Here is a 13,445-nt window from a genome sequence, read left to right as displayed (position 1 = left end):
AATAATAACAATGATAATAATAATAATAATAATAATAATAATAATAATAATAATAATATAATAATAATAATAATATAATAATAATAATAATAATAATAATAAAATTAAAAAAATAAAAAAGAATAATAAATAATAAATATATAAAAAATAATCCTTGAAAGATCCGCATTTCTCCAAATCTATTGAAAGAGAAATCTTAGAAATTCCAGACCTTTCAAAAGCCTTCAGGTTAGATATTCTGGCGCCCAATTGACGGCATTTTAATATAAAAACTCTGGCGTCCAATTGAAGATCTGGTATTGGATAATTCTGGCGGCCAATTATGGGTTTATTTCAATTTATATATACTTTCGCCAATCCGTGATTTTTTTAATTTTTTGGGCGATTAATTTTGGTCTTTGAAAAAATTCTGCTACCAGTCTTAGGCCTTTTATATAACAGATTATGGAACTTTTCGTTCAAAAATATTGACACAAAAATATATGGCGCCCAATCATGGCTATGTCAATAAAGACATGTTGACTCTCTTTTGTGAGCCTTTTATAAGACAAATCAATGAACTTTTTATGCAAAACTTTTGGCGCCTAATCGTCGCCCAATTATGGGTTTTTCAGAATCAAATTTTGATTTTTCACAATTCACAATAAAAATTCTCCCATTTTTCTAGTAAGAGGTAGACTAATCGGCGTCGGAATTTCTTTATTATATATCCCATAAATTATTTAAAAAAAATATATAATACTGGCAAGAGAATATTCAAAGAAATTATGAATCAGGATTAATTTAACACTCAACTTCTGGCGCATTGTCCAATAAGGGCCAAGTTGTGACATTTCAATATTTCGTGGAAATCAAGTACTCAAGCGTTTTAGTAATCAATATCTGGCGTCCATTCGTGGGCCTACCAAGAAACAAATACTGTCAGCGGATCTACTTAATAAGAATGTTGTGGCTTCCGTTTGTATGCTTTAATTTGATAAGTCTAGGAACTTTCAATATACGAATTTTGGCGTCCAATTGTGGGTATTGTCCCGGAGCTAAATTTTATGCCATTCACTATATACGTTTTATTCGTTTTTAATGCAAAATTCAGGTACTTAATTGTGGGAGTTTTAGTACTGAACTTCTGGCGCCCATTCATGGGTCTGTCAAACAAAGAGATACTTGCGCCCAGTCGTAATTCCTTTGATTGATAAATAAATTCCATCCCGATATTGGGATCATTAATAAAGCAAATACTCATCCAATTGCTTTTTTTATAGATAAGTTGTTATTACCTGACACTGTAAAATATTTCTTAGAAAATCCAGGCTTATGGAAATTTTTTTTAAAAAATCCACGTTTCTACAAGTCCTTTGAAAAATATTTTTAAAAAATCGACGGCTCCAAAAGTCTTTCGAAAAATATTTTTTTTTTTTTTTTTTTTTTTTTTTTTATTACAATTCTCTTTATTTGCGATCTGTTTACAAGCAAAAACAATAAGCAAATATAAAAAAAAAATACTTAAGATAACAGATGTGTTAAATTCCAACGAACTCAACATCTCATACATATTTCATTGTCGATTTTATTAGTTATTGTTATCTACATAAAAGGGAGATCTAAAATGTGATTTCTTTTTAATCGTTTAGTTTCATTTGTATCATCTAACAGATTGTATCATCTAACGACTGATATCGCTGTAAAATTTCAATATTTGAGTTACTAGCCGTTCCCCATAGTTGTATGCCATAAGTCCAAATGGGCTTTAGAATGGTTTTGTATAAAATTAGTTTATTGTTCAAGCTTAGCTTAGATTTCGAACCGAGTAACCAATACATTCTTTTAGTTTTGACGTTCAGTTGTTGCATCTTGGAGGTTATATGTTTTTTCCAATTTAGTTTCTTGTCAAGTGTAAGACCTAGGTACTTTACAGAATCAGCGGAGGGATAACACACCCATTTAGAGTTGGGGAAGGGCATTCTCCCCTCCTTAAAGTAAATGTGACGTGTGTTGATTTTTCTGTGTTAATTTTTATATTCCATTTGTTAAACAATTTTTCGAAAAATATGTTTAAAAAAATCATCGCTACTGCAAGTTGTTTGATTTGTAACTCTTAAAATGTCGTTACATCTAAAAGTCAATTATACATAGTTCTTAAAAAATTCTAGACCTTTAAAAAATGATTCTTAAAACATTCACGACCCATGAAAAATATTCCTTAAAAACGCTACTTCCTTGGAAAAATATATATTTTTTTAAAAATCCACGTTATTTGAAAATAGATCTCTAAAAACCCACGTCCTTTGAAAAATAATTCCTCGGAAATCCTTTAAGGTTCCTTAGAATTTTTTTTTTTAAACACAGGTCCTTTAAAAATTAATTCTTAAAAATTCCACATCCTTTGAAAAATAATAATTTAGATTCCTTGGAAAAAGTAATAGTCCTTTGCAAAATCATTCCTTAAAAAAACTTTTAAATTCCTGGGAAAATAATTCTTTAACAAATCCACACCCTTTGAAAAGTAATTTTCATTTTGAAAAATCATCCTTCGGCCAAGTTCTTAAAAAAAAAAACTTCTTAAAAATCCTCGTTTCTTAAAGACATTTACAAATTATTCTTATAACATCCATACTTCGCAAGTCATTTGAAAAAAAGGCAAAAAAAAAATCGAAGTCCTTTGAAAGCAAATTTATACAAAATCCAAGTTCTTTGAAAAAAAAAAAAAAACATTAACAATTTGCAGAACAGTGTTGGTATATTTTTTCGGGGTACCATAGTATTTTGTTGTTGCAAAATGGTCAGGCTTAATCCCATTATTTTTGTTTTTATAGAAACAATGTTTGTTTTGATAGTAGTAATTTTTACAAGAGGATAAGGCAGGGAATATCTAGGTTTCAAAAGAGCAACCAATCCTCATCATTTCCTTTTTTGTCTGGGATATTTTCCCCAGAAGTTATTTTAAAAATAAGCTCAATAGAAGATCAGTCTTACAACAGCCCTTTTAAACATTTTCATCCTTCTCCACTTGTTATGCTTTCGTTTTGCAGATAAAAGTAAATGAAGACATTCATTTGAAAATAAAAGATTAATAAAATTCACACAATCTCAAGAAAATATAACACGTACAGTGGGGAGGGAAACACCAGCTATCGACTATATCATTTCACTTTATGGAAAATGGTAGGACCACCATTAAAAAATATTCTTTAAAAAATCCACGTTTCATCAACTGATTGTCCTTGAAAAAATATTCTTTAAAAAATCCACGTTTCTTCAACTGATTGTCCTTGAAAAATATTCTTTAAAAAATCCACGTTTCTTCAACTGATTGTCCTTGAAAAAATATTCTTTAAAAAATCCACGTTTCATCAACTGATTGTCCTTGAAAAAATATTCTTTAAAAAATCCACGTTTCTTCAACTGATTGTCCTTGAAAAAATATTCTTTAAAAAATCCACGTTTCTTCAACTGATTGTCCTTGAAAAAATATTCTTTAAAAATCCACGTTTCTTCAACTGATTGTCCTTGAAAAATATTCTTTAAAAAATCACGTATCTTCAACTGATTGTCCTTGAAAAAATATTCTTAAAAAATCCACGTTATCTTCAACTGATTGTCCTTGAAAAAATATTCATTAAAAATCCACGTTTCTTCAACTGAGTGTCCTTGAAAAATATTCTTTAAAAAATCCACGTTTCTTCAACTGATTGTCCTTGAAAAATATTCTTTAAAAATCCACGTTTCTTCAACTGATTGTCCTTGAAAAAATATTCTTTAAAAATCCACGTTTCTGTTGGTCCTTGAAAAAATATTCTTTAAGAAATCCACGTTTCTTGAAGTGATGGTCCTTGAAAAAATATTCTTTAAAAAATCCACGTTTCTTGAAGTGATGGTCCTTGAAAAAAATATTCTTTTAAAAAATCCACGTTTCTTGAAGTGATGGTCCTTGAAAAAATATTCTTTAAAAATCCACGTTTCTGAAGTGATGGTCCTTGAAAAAAATATTCTTTAAAAAATCCACGTTTCTTGAAGTGATGGTCCTTGAAAAAATATTCTTTAAAAAATCCACGTTTCTTGAAGTGATGGTCCTTGAAAAAATATTCTTTAAAAAATCCACGTTTCTTGAAGTGATGGTCCTTGAAAAAATATTCTTTAAAAAATCCACGTTTCTTGAAGTGATGGTCCTTGAAAAAATATTCTTTAAAAAATCCACGTTTCTTGAAGTGAGGTCCTTGAAAAAATATTCTTTAAAAAATCCACGTTTCTTGAAGTGATGGTCCTTGAAAAAATATTCTTTAAAAATCCACGTTTCTTGAAGTGATGGTCCTTGAAAAAATATTCTTTAAAAAAATCCACGTTTCTGAAGTGATGGTCCTTGAAAAAATATTCTTTAAAAAATCCACGTTTCTTGAAGTGATGGTCCTTGAAAAAATATTCTTTAAAAAATCCACGTTTCTTCAACTGATTGTCCTTGAAAAAATATTCTTTAAAAATCCACGTTTCTTCAACTGATTGTCCTTGAAAAAATATTCTTTAAAAAATCCACGTATCTTCAACTGATTGTCCTTGAAAAAATATTCTTTAAAAAATCCACGTTTCTTGAAGTGATGGTCTTGAAAAAATATACTTTAAAAAATCCACGTTTCTTGAAGTGATGGTCCTTGAAAAAATATTCTTTAAAAAATCCACGTTTCTTGAAGTGATGGTCCTTGAAAAAATATACTTTAAAAAATCCACGTTTCTTGAAGTGATGGTCCTTGAAAAAATATTCTTTAAAAAATCCACGTTTCTTGGTCTTTTGGTCCTTGAAAAATATTCTTTAAAAAATCCACGTTTCTTGAAGTGATGGTCCTTGAAAAAATATTCTTTAAAAAATCCATGTTTCTTGGTCTTTTGGTCCTTGAAAAAATATTCTTTAAAAATCCACGTTTCTTGGTCTTTTGGTCCTTGAAAAAATATTCTTTAAAAATCCAATTTTCTTGAAGTGATGGTCCTTGAAAAAATATTCTTTAAAAAATCCACGTTTCTTGGTCTTTTGGTCCTTGAAAAAATATTCTTTAAAAATCCACGTTTCTTGGTCTTTTGGTCCTTGAAAACATATTCTTTAAAAAATCCACGTTTCTTGGTCTTTTGGTCCTTGAAAAAATATTCTTTAAAAAATCCACGTTTCTGGTCTTTTGGTCCTTGAAAAAATATTCTTTAAAAAATCCACGTTTCTTGGTCTTTTGGTCCTTGAAAAAAATATTCTTTAAAAAATCCACGTTTCTTGGTCTTTTGGTCCTTGAAAAAATATTCTTTAAAAAATCCACGTTTCTTGGTCTTTTGGTCCTTGAAAAAATATTCTTTAAAAAATCCACGTTTCTTGGTCTTTTGGTCCTTGAAAAAATATTCTTTAAAAAATCCACGTTTCTTGGTCTTTTGGTCCTTGAAAAAATATTCTTTAAAAAATCCACGTTTCTTGGTCTTTTGGTCCTTGAAAAAATATTCTTTAAAAAATCGACGTCTTGGTCTTGGTCTTTTGGTCCTTGAAAAAATATTCTTTAAAAAATCGACGTTTCTTGGTCTTTTGGTCCTTGAAAAAAATATTCTTTAAAAAATCCACGTTTCTTGGTCTTTGGTCCTTGAAAAAATATTCTTTAAAAAATCCACGTTTCTTGGTCTTTTGGTCCTTGAAAAAATATTCTTTAAAAAATCCACGTTTCTTGGTCTTTTGGTCCTTGAAAAAATATTCTTTAAAAATCCACGTTTCTTGTCTTTTGGTCCTTGAAAAAATATTCTTTAAAAAATCCACGTTTCTTGGTCTTTTGGTCCTTGAAAAAATATTCTTTAAAAAATCCACGTTTCTTGGTCTTTTGGTCCTTGAAAAAATATTCTTTAAAAAATCCACGTTTCTGTTGGTCCTTTAAAAAATATTCTTTAAAAAATCTACGTTTCTGTTGGTCCTTTAAAAAATATTTTTTAAAAAATCTACGTTTCTGTTGGTCCTTTAAAAAATATTTTTTAAAAAATCCACGTTTCTGTTGGTCCTTGAAAAAATATTCTTTAAAAAATCCACGTTTCTGTTGGTCCTTGAAAAAATATTCTTTAAAAAATCCACGTTTCTGTTGGTCCTTGAAAAAATATTCTTTAAAAATCCACGTTTCTGTTGGTCCTTGAAAAATATTCTTTAAAAAATCCACGTTTCTTGGTCTGTTGGTGGTTGAAATAATATTCTTTAGAAAATCCACGTTTCTTGGAGGGGTGGTCCTTGAAAAAATATTCTTTAAAAAATCCACGTTCTTGGAGTGGTGGTCCTTGAAAAAATATTCTTTAAAAAATCCACGTTTCTTGGTCTTTTGGTCCTTGAAAAAATATTCTTTAAAAAATCCACGTTTCTTGGTCTTTTGGTCCTTGAAAAAATATTCTTTAAAAATCCACGTTCTTGGTCTTTTGGTCCTTGAAAAAATATTCTTTAAAAAATCCACGTTTCTTGGACTTTTGGTCCTTGAAAAAATATTCTTTAAAAATCCACGTTTCTTGGTCTTTTGGTCATTGAAAAATATTCTTTAAAAATCCACGTTTCTTGGTCTTTTGGTCCTTGAAAAAATATTCTTTAAAAAATCCACGTTTCTTGGTCTTTTGGTCCTGAAAAAATATTCTTTAAAAAATCCACGTTTCTTGGTCTTTTGGTCCTTGAAAAAATATTCTTTAAAAATCCACGTTTCTTGGTCTTTTGGTCCTTGAAAAAATATTCTTTAAAAAATCCACGTTTCTTGGTCTGTTGGTCCTTGAAAAAATATTCTTTAAAAAATCCACGTTTCTTGGTCTTTTGGTCCTTGAAAAATATTCTTTAAAAAATCCACGTTTCTTGGTCTGTTGGTCCTTGAAAAAATATTCCTTTAAAAATCACGTTTTCTTGGTCTTTTGGTCCTTGAAAAAATATTCTTTAAAATCCACGTTTCTTGGTCTTTTGGTCCTTGAAAAAATATTCTTTAAAAAATCCACGTTTCTTGGTCTTTTGGTCCTTGAAAAAATATTCTTTAAAAATCCACGTTTTCCTTGGTCTTTTGGTCCGTTGAAAAAATATTCTTAAAAAATCCACCGTTTCTTGTCTTTTGGTCCTTGAAAAAATATTTCTTTTAACCAATCCACGTTTCCTTGGTCTTTTGGTCCTTGAAAAATATTCTTTTAAAAAATCCACGTGTCTTGGTCTTTGGGTCCCTTTGAAAAATATTCTTTAAATAAAATCCACGTTTCTTGGTCTTTTGGTCCTTGAAAAAAATATTCTTTAAAAAATCCACGTTTCTTGTCTTTTGGTTCCTTGAAAAAATATTCTTTTAAAAATCCACCGTTTCTTGGTCTTTTGGTCCTTGAAAAATATTCTTTAACAAATCCACGTTTCTTGGTCTTCTTGGTCCTTGAAAAAATATTATTTACAAATCCACCGTTTCTTGGTCGTTTGGTCCTTAAAAAAATATTCTTTAAAAATCCACGTTTCTGTGGTCCTTTAAAAAATATTCTTTTAAAAAATCCACGTTTCTGTTGGTTCTTTAAAAATATTCTTTAAAAAATCTACGTTTCTGTTGGTCCTTTAAAAAATATTTTTTAAAAAATCCACGTTTCTGTTGGTCCTTGAAAAATATTCTTTAAAAAATCCACGTTTCTGTTGGTCCTTGAAAAAATATTCTTTAAAAAATCCACGTTTCTGTTGGTCCTTGAAAAAATATTCTTTAAAAAATCCACGTTTCTGTTGGTCCTTGAAAAAATATTCTTTAAAAAATCCACGTTTCTTGGTCTGTTGGTGGTTGAAAAAATATTCTTTAGAAAATCCACGTTTCTTGGAGGGGTGGTCCTTGAAAAAATATTCTTTAAAAATCCACGTTCTTGGAGTGGTGGTCCTTGAAAAAATATTCTTTAAAAAATCCTCGTTTCTTGGAGTGGTGGTCCTTGAAAAAATATCCTTTAAAAAATCCACGTTTCTAGGTCTTTTGGTCCATGAAAAAAAATATTCTTTAAAAAATCCATGTTTCTTAGTCTTTTGGTCCTTGATAAAATATTCTTTAAAAAATCCATGTTTCTAGGTCTTTTGGTCCTTGAAAAAATATTCTTTAAAAAATCCGTATTTCTTAGTCTTTTGGTCCTTGAAAAAATATTCTTTTAAAAATCCACTTTTCTAGGTCTTTTGGTCCTTGAAAAAATATTCTTTAAAAAGTCCACGTTTCTTGGAGTGGTGGTTCTTGAAAAAATATTCTTTAAAAAATCCACGTTTCTTGGAGTGGTGGTCCTTGAAAAAATATTCTTTAAAAAGTCCACGTTTCTTGGAGTGGTGGTTCTTGAAAAATATTCTTTAAAAAATCCACGTTTCTTGGAGTGGTGGTCCTTGAAAAAATATTCTTTAAAAAGTCCACGTTTCTTGGAGTGGTGGTTCTTGAAAAAATATTCTTTAAAAAATCCACGTTTCTTGGAGTGGTGGTCCTTGAAAAAATATTCTTTAAAAAATCAACGTTTCTTGGTCCTTGAAAAAATATTCTTTAAAAAATCCACGTTTCTGTTGGTCGTTGAAAAAATATTCTTTAAAAAATCCACGTTTCTGTTGGTCGCTGAAAAAATATTCTTTAAAAAATCCACGTTTCTGTTGGTCGTTGAAAAAATATTCTTTAAGAAATCCACGTTTCTGTTGGTCGTTGAAAAAATATTCTTTAAAAAATCCACGTTCCTTGGTCCTTGAAAAAATATTCTTTAAAAAATCCACGTTCCTTGGTCCTTGAAAAAATATTCTTTAAAAAATCCACGTTCCTTGGTCCTTGAAAAAATATTCTTTAAAAAATCCACGTTCCTTGGTCCTTGAAAAAATATTCTTTAAAAAATCCACGTTCCTTGGTCCTTGAAAAAATATTCTTTAAAAAATTCACGTTTCTGTTGGTAAAAAATATTTTTTAAAAAATCCACGTTTCTGTTGGTCCTTTAAAAAATATTCTTTAAAAAATCCACGTTTCTGTTGGTCCTTTAAAAATATTCTTTAAAAAATCCACGTTTCTTTGGTCCTTGAAAAAATATTCTTTAAAAAATCCACGTTTCTTTGGTCCTTGAAAAAATATTCTTTAAAAAATCCACATTTCTTTGGTCCTTGAAAAATATTCTTTAAAAAATCCACGTTTCTTTGGTCCTTGAAAAATATTCTTTAAAAAATCCACGTTTCTTTGGTCCTTGAAAAAATATTCTTTAAAAAATCCACATTTCTTTGGTCCTTGAAAAAATATTCTTTAAAAAATCCACGTTTCTTTGGTCCTTGAAAAAATATTCTTTAAAAAATCCACGTTTCTTTGGTCCTTGAAAAAATATTCTTTAAAAAATCCACGTTTCTTTGGTCCTTGAAAAAATATTCTTTAAAAATCCACGTTTCTTTGGTCCTTGAAAAAATATTCTTTAAAAAATCCACATTTCTTTGGTCCTTGAAAAAATATTCTTTAAAAAATCCACGTTTCTTTGGTCCTTGAAAAATATTCTTTAAAAAATCCACGTTTCTTTGGTCCTTGAAAAAATATTCTTTAAAAATCCACGTTTCTTTGGTCCTTGAAAAAATATTCTTTAAAAAATCCACGTTTCTTTGGTCCTTGAAAAATATTCTTTAAAAAATCCACATTTCTTTGGTCCTTGAAAAAATATTCTTTAAAAAATCCACATTTCTTTGGTCCTTGAAAAAATATTCTTTAAAAAATCCACGTTTCTTTGGTCCTTGAAAAAATATTCTTTAAAAAATCCACGAAAAAATATTCTTTGAAAAATCCTCTTTTCGTGGTCTGTTGGTGGTTGAAAAAATATTCTTTAAAAATCTAGGTTTCTTTAAAAAATCCACGTTTCTTTGGTTCTTGAAAAAATATTCTTTAAAAAATCAACGTTTCTTTGGTCCTTGAAAAAATATTCTTTAAAAAATCCACATTTCTTTGGTCCTTGAAAAAATTTTCTTTAAAAAATCCACATTTCTTTGGTCCTTGAAAAAATATTCTTTAAAAAATCCACGTTTCTTTGGTCCTTGAAAAAATATTCTTTAAAAAATCCACATTTCTTTGGTCCTTGAAAAAATATTCTTTAAAAAATCCACGTTTCTTTGGTCCTTGAAAAAATCCACGTTTCTTTGGTCCTTGAAAAAATATTCTTTAAAAAATCCACATTTCTTTGGTCCTTGAAAAAATATTCTTTAAAAAATCCATATTTCTTTGGTCCTTGAAAAAATATTCTTTAAAAAATCCACGTTTCTTTGGTCCATGAAAAAATATTCTTTAAAAATCCACATTTCTTTGGTCCTTGAAAAAATATTCTTTAAAAAATCCACGTTTCTTTGGTCCTTGAAAAAATATTCTTTAAAAAATCCACGTTTCTTTGGTCCTTGAAAAAATATTCTTTAAAAAATCCACGTTTCTTTGGTCCTTGAAAAAATATTCTTTAAAAAATCCACGTTTCTTTGGTCCTTGAAAAAATATTCTTTAAAAAATCCACGTTTCTTTGGTCCTTGAAAAAATATTCTTTAAAAAATCCACGTTTCTTTGGTCCTTGAAAAAATATTCTTTAAAAAATCCACGTTTCTTTGGTCCTTGAAAAAATATTCTTTAAAAAATCCACGTTTCTTTGGTCCTTGAAAAAATATTCTTTAAAAAATCCACGTTTCTTTGGTCCTTGAAAAAATATTCTTTAAAAAATCCACGTTTCTTTGGTCCTTGAAAAATATTCTTTAAAAATCCACGTTTCTTTGGTCCTTGAAAAAATATTCTTTAAAAAATCCACGTTTCTTTGGTCCTTGAAAAAATATTCTTTAAAAATCCACGTTTCTTTGGTCCTTGAAAAAATATTCTTTAAAAAATCCACGTTTCTTTGGTCCTTGAAAAAATATTCTTTAAAAAATCCACGTTTCTTTGGTCCTTGAAAAATATTCTTTAAAAAAATCCACGTTTTCTTTGGTCCTTGAAAAAATATTCTTTAAAAAATCCACGTTTCTTTGGTCCTTGAAAAAATATTCTTTAAAAAATCCACGTTTCTTTGGTCCTTGAAAAATATTCTTTAAAAAATCCACGTTTCTTTGGTCCTTGAAAAATATTCTTTAAAAAATCCACGTTCTTTGGTCCTTGAAAAATATTCTTTAAAAAATCCACGTTTCTTTGGTCCTTGAAAAAATATTCTTTAAAAAATCCACGTTTCTTTGGTCCTTGAAAAATATTCTTTAAAAATCCACGTTTCTTTGGTCCTTGAAAAATATTCTTTAAAAAATCCACGTTTCTTGGCCTTGTGGTCCTGGAAAAATATTCATTAAAAAATCCACGTTTCGTGGTCTTTTAGTCCTTGAAAAAATATTCTTTGAAAAATCCACTTTTCGTGGTCTGTTGGTGGTTGAAAAAATATTCTTTAAAAATCTAGGTTTCTTTAAAAAATCCACGCGTCTTTGGTTCTTGAAAAAATATTCTTTAAAAAATCAACGTTTCTTTGGTCCTTGAAAAAATATTCTTTAAAAAATCCACGATTCTTTGGTCCTTGAAAAAATATTCTTTAAAAAATCCACGTTTCTTTGGTCCTTGAAAATTTTTGGAGATTTTTTTGAATACTTACCCTCAAACGTGCGGCAGTCAATATTTGTTTGCACGTTATCGGATGAACTATGGCAAAGTAGCGTTCCATGCAAATCACCACCAGAATAAATATTGAGGCTGTATAGCTCAGCGAGTGTACAAATTGATACATGCGGCAGAGGAATTCGCCGAAGACCCAACTGCAAGGAAATCAAATAGAAAAAAAATATTAAAATAAATTCCGGCAAGATTAAAATTTTGGGAAATGAAAATGTTGGTTCATTATCTATTCTCAGTTTCCAAGTGAGTTTACAATCTCTGAAATTCTCCTCAACAATAATTACCTTGAAGATTTCACAGTTAAAACATGTATATCTTCCCACCCACCTCTCCTCCTTCTTCTCCACCACCTTTCCAACTGCATGTCATTCATTACATGCTCCTTTGCATTTTAATTACCTTCAAGGTTTTGCATACCAAGAAATGGTGTAACAATAATTAAGTCTTATTTACAGCAAGGCATTGGCAATGAACAAAAGCCCCTCCTCCCCTTCTCCCTCTTCTACCTTGAATGGAATACTAATGGAATTCCTCAAATTGTTGCAATTAATAAAACCAAAATTAACAAAATGAGAAATTTTGGATGAATGAACGATAAGCGTTAGACAAATTTGTATAACTCATTTGTACCAGACATCAGCATCCTCGGATGGGAGCTAAATCTTTATCTTGAGGTTATTGAACGTCTGTGGAATGCAGACCACAATTAGGGGCTTTTGTTTTTTCTTTATTTGTAAAACATTTAGGATAATTTTTGGTTTGAATTTGGAAATACCTTTGTGATGCGATTTGTTTGTTCTGGAGGTGTTGCTGGTTGATTGAACTTTAATCGGCGAATCAGGACTATTCAAATCCTTGCGATGAAAAAAGGACATTTTCCTAAACTGATGAAGATTTAAAAGCAAGAGCAAAGAACAGACAGCTTCACTGAGCCTGCACAGACCCTTTAAGGGGAAGCAATGCGGACTTGTTCAGATGGATTAATACAGACTCCCTGAGAAGAGTCTCTTCAGACCCCCTTAGAGGTGTCTCTACAGACTTTTTTAGAGCAGTCCTTTAAGACTATTTTTCAGTCGCCTGTTTCCGAGGCTATAGAATCAACGTTGATCACAAAATAGCCACCATCAGTCCCTCGAATACCATTGAACCACCATTAACAACCCGATTGCCATAAAGCTGTTTACATGTATTCCGACTTCAGGCAACTTTCAATCAATCGATCCACATCGACAACCCCACCTCGATCATATACTAGCCAATCATTTACGCAAGATTGTATAAAGAAAAGCCCACAACTGGGAAGCCGAGTCAATCAACTCCACTAAACAAAAAGCCCAATTATAATAAAAATATATACGCCTTATAATCGTTAGGTCCACTTTTAAAGCCCTCGCTGTAATAGCTTACTCCAAAATATATTCAATAACAATGTGCGACAAAATTCAATTTTTTTCAATATTTCCTGGTAAACATTAAATAAATTTCTTTGAATCCAGCAGATTATGAAAGTAGCTCTTTAACAATTAAAAAAGCAGTAAGTTCGGCAGAGCCGAACTTTGAATACCCTCCACCATTTGAAACGAATTTGGCAATTTAAAAAAAATTAAATCCGTTAAAAATTCCGTTACAATCTTATAAATTCTGAAAGTAGCCATTATATTAGGGTCTATACGACGACGTGGACCTGCATAGGCAAGCTTTGTCACTAGCCATCAAAATATTCAAATGCGAAATTTAGAAAAAAAAAAATCGGTGAAAAATGTAGCCAAAATCAACAAAATACCCAACAAAGAGAGGTACTTTATATGGGGGCTATACCAAAACGTGGACCTACACGGACAATTTTCTTTCTTAGGCTGTAGTATC

General features: G+C 29.9%; 1 protein-coding gene across 1 annotated transcript in view; it reads right to left on the bottom strand.

The window, feature by feature from the left end:
* Positions 1–13,445, bottom strand: part of LOC101887609 (trissin receptor) — a 336,966-nt gene that overhangs the window by 118,996 nt on the left and 204,525 nt on the right. Inside the window, exon 4 of the mRNA XM_059129526.1 lies at positions 11,560–11,719. Within this exon, the coding sequence (XP_058985509.1) occupies positions 11,560–11,719 (160 nt within the window). The remainder of the gene's footprint in view (positions 1–11,559; positions 11,720–13,445) is intronic.

The sequence above is a fragment of the Musca domestica genome, unplaced genomic scaffold (assembly GCF_030504385.1).
Source record: "Musca domestica strain aabys unplaced genomic scaffold, Musca_domestica.polishedcontigs.V.1.1 62, whole genome shotgun sequence".
Lineage (NCBI taxonomy): Eukaryota > Metazoa > Arthropoda > Insecta > Diptera > Muscidae > Musca > Musca domestica.
Note: the sequence above shows the minus strand (reverse complement) of the source record. Positions and strands in the feature narration are given on the sequence as shown.